Raw genomic sequence first — 2044 nt, 5'->3', positions numbered from 1 at the left:
GAATTTCTAATGTCGATGTAAGCTGTCGATTGACTCAGCTTTGGCTTGGCTTTTCCCTGAGCTGATGCCGGCATCGGCGTCGTTGTCGTTGTCGTGGTCGACCTGCTACCCGCCGCCGCCGCCGCACTCTCCCTCGACTGCTGTTGCATAGCCAACTGTTGCTGTTGCTGTTGCTGCTGGTGTGCCGTTGATTGCTGTTGCTGTTGCTGTTGTTGGGCGTGTACGTGCGTGTGCGCATGTTGATGATGATGATGACACATCTCTGACGGCACTGCTGGCGTGGGCGGTGTCGGTGGCAATGCATTCATACGATGCATATGCGGCATGGACGACTTCGGCGCTGGATGTCGCTCCCTCATTTCGATATAACCCTGGGCATCGCGTATATTGAGTCCTGTAAGTTGGTTGCTGCCGCGTCCACCAGCTGGATGCATTGGTGGTGGTGTCGATTGAGCGCCATCATAACCAAATGTAGAAAAACGTGAGCGTGAGTGTAGGCTGGCCCTGTCCTTGTTCACTGAGCTCAACGAGCTTTGGTGCATCAGTGGTGTGGCAAAAAGCGATTCACTGTAAGCAAAGACATGGGACATGGGATACTCATTGATTGCTGAACAAACATTGGGGACAAGTGTGCAAATATGCAAATATGCTGATACGAGTACGCTTATGAATACATATGTACAGATGATGTACGTTTGTTGTTTGTTGTTTGTCTTTTCAAATTGTACGTGTGTAGATATGGATATATGTGTGTATGTATATGTACGTGTTTGTGTTGTTGTTTTTTACCGCGTTTGACAGCCCATATCACAGGCATTTGCCGCCGCCGCCGCTGCCACTTGCGCTTCCACTGTCGTTTCGGAGCTATTCTCATCGCGGCCGTCATCACCGCAGAAGCTCGTCTGTACGACCATGTCATTGCGATGCCTAAGAATGCTGTGTTCACGATCCTTGAGGTCAGGTTTGTTATGAATGTGCGACATGGGCACCACTTCGCGATAATAGCGATTCGTTGTGTCGTCAAGAATTTGCAAGGATGTCTGCGATGGCTTGGGCCTGTGAAGTGGAGTAAAATTGGAATTGACAGTTCGACATAGGGGCAAACAAACACACATACACGCACGCACGCACGCACGCACGCACGCACACACTTGTTGTGCATTCGCAAGTTAATAGAAGTTATTGCACTACACAAATTGCCTTTTGTAAAATACGCCCTCACCACTTTGTTCCACTTACCTCGGCATTGTGCTGTGTAAGTTCTCCCTTGAGCGTGCCTTCGAACTGCGGCCCAATTCATCCAGCTTGCTCTCCTTCGATTGGCGTATGTGTTCCTGAAAATTTAATTCAAATCATGGAAACTAAATATTTATGTGCTACGGTAGCCGAGAGACAATAATCTTTGTTTTGCTGTTAGCTGGTTGTTGTTGTGCATATTGTATATACTAACTGTAATACTGGGCAATATCGTAAGAAATGAGAATAAAGCGCAAAATACATACATACATACATACATATGTACATAAATATAATATTAAAGTGAAATCAATGCAAATAACACCTACAAATAGATGGTTAAATCAGTAACCCTTTGTTTAAAAGATTTTATAAATTCCAGTAAAAAGGAGTATTAGGATAAATTGTATAATTGGATATGTACATATGTCTATATAGTTTACTGTGAAATAAATTATATTTGGTCATACACAGTCATAGCTGATAAAAGGATTATCTCGAAAAAAATATGTTATCAACTAGATATCTATAAAATATACACATATACATATGTGTTTGTGTATATCAGTTTAGTTTATTTATGCATAAAATATTTTTGAATAATTTTGAAATATTGCCATATCGTAAAATTGATAGTAAATAAATATGCATGTTTGTATTCAATCATAAAAATACATATGTATGTATGTAATTGTAATCCTACCTCAACCTATCTAGTGGATATACATAGTGGCGCTAACCTTAATAAAAATGGTAAATATTTGTTTATAGTAAGTTTATGTAAATTCCTTATTTGTGTATACATTAC

General features: G+C 41.3%; 1 protein-coding gene across 1 annotated transcript; it reads right to left on the bottom strand.

Moving 5' to 3' along the window:
• Positions 1-304: 304 nt before the first annotated feature.
• Positions 305-1349, bottom strand: LOC108378083 (uncharacterized). The gene is made up of 4 exons (XM_017634382.1): positions 1240-1349; positions 790-1056; positions 426-567; positions 305-340 (listed from the first exon to the last, which is right to left on the bottom strand). The coding sequence occupies exons 1-4, from the start codon at positions 1245-1247 to the stop codon at positions 305-307; spliced, it is 453 nt and encodes a 150-aa protein (XP_017489871.1). The 5' UTR covers positions 1248-1349.
• Positions 1350-2044: the final 695 nt, after the last annotated feature.

The sequence above is a fragment of the Rhagoletis zephyria genome, unplaced genomic scaffold (genome assembly GCF_001687245.7).
Source record: "Rhagoletis zephyria isolate East Lansing unplaced genomic scaffold, Rhagoletis_zephyria_1.1 Rzeph_scaffold_13304, whole genome shotgun sequence".
Lineage (NCBI taxonomy): Eukaryota > Metazoa > Arthropoda > Insecta > Diptera > Tephritidae > Rhagoletis > Rhagoletis zephyria.
The sequence above is the reverse complement of the archived record's forward strand: the minus strand, read 5'-3'. Positions and strand labels throughout refer to the sequence as shown.

What these genes read in the sequence shown, in the direction of transcription:
- LOC108378083 (XM_017634382.1), bottom strand. An exon ending in GATATGGGCTGTCAAACGCG is followed by an intron (nt 568 to 789) that starts GTAAAAAACAAC and finishes CTTTGCTTACAG; the next exon opens with TGAATCGCTTTTTGCCACAC. An exon ending in CACCACCACCAATGCATCCA is followed by an intron (nt 341 to 425) that starts GCTGGTGGACGC and finishes AGCGACATCCAG; the next exon opens with CGCCGAAGTCGTCCATGCCG.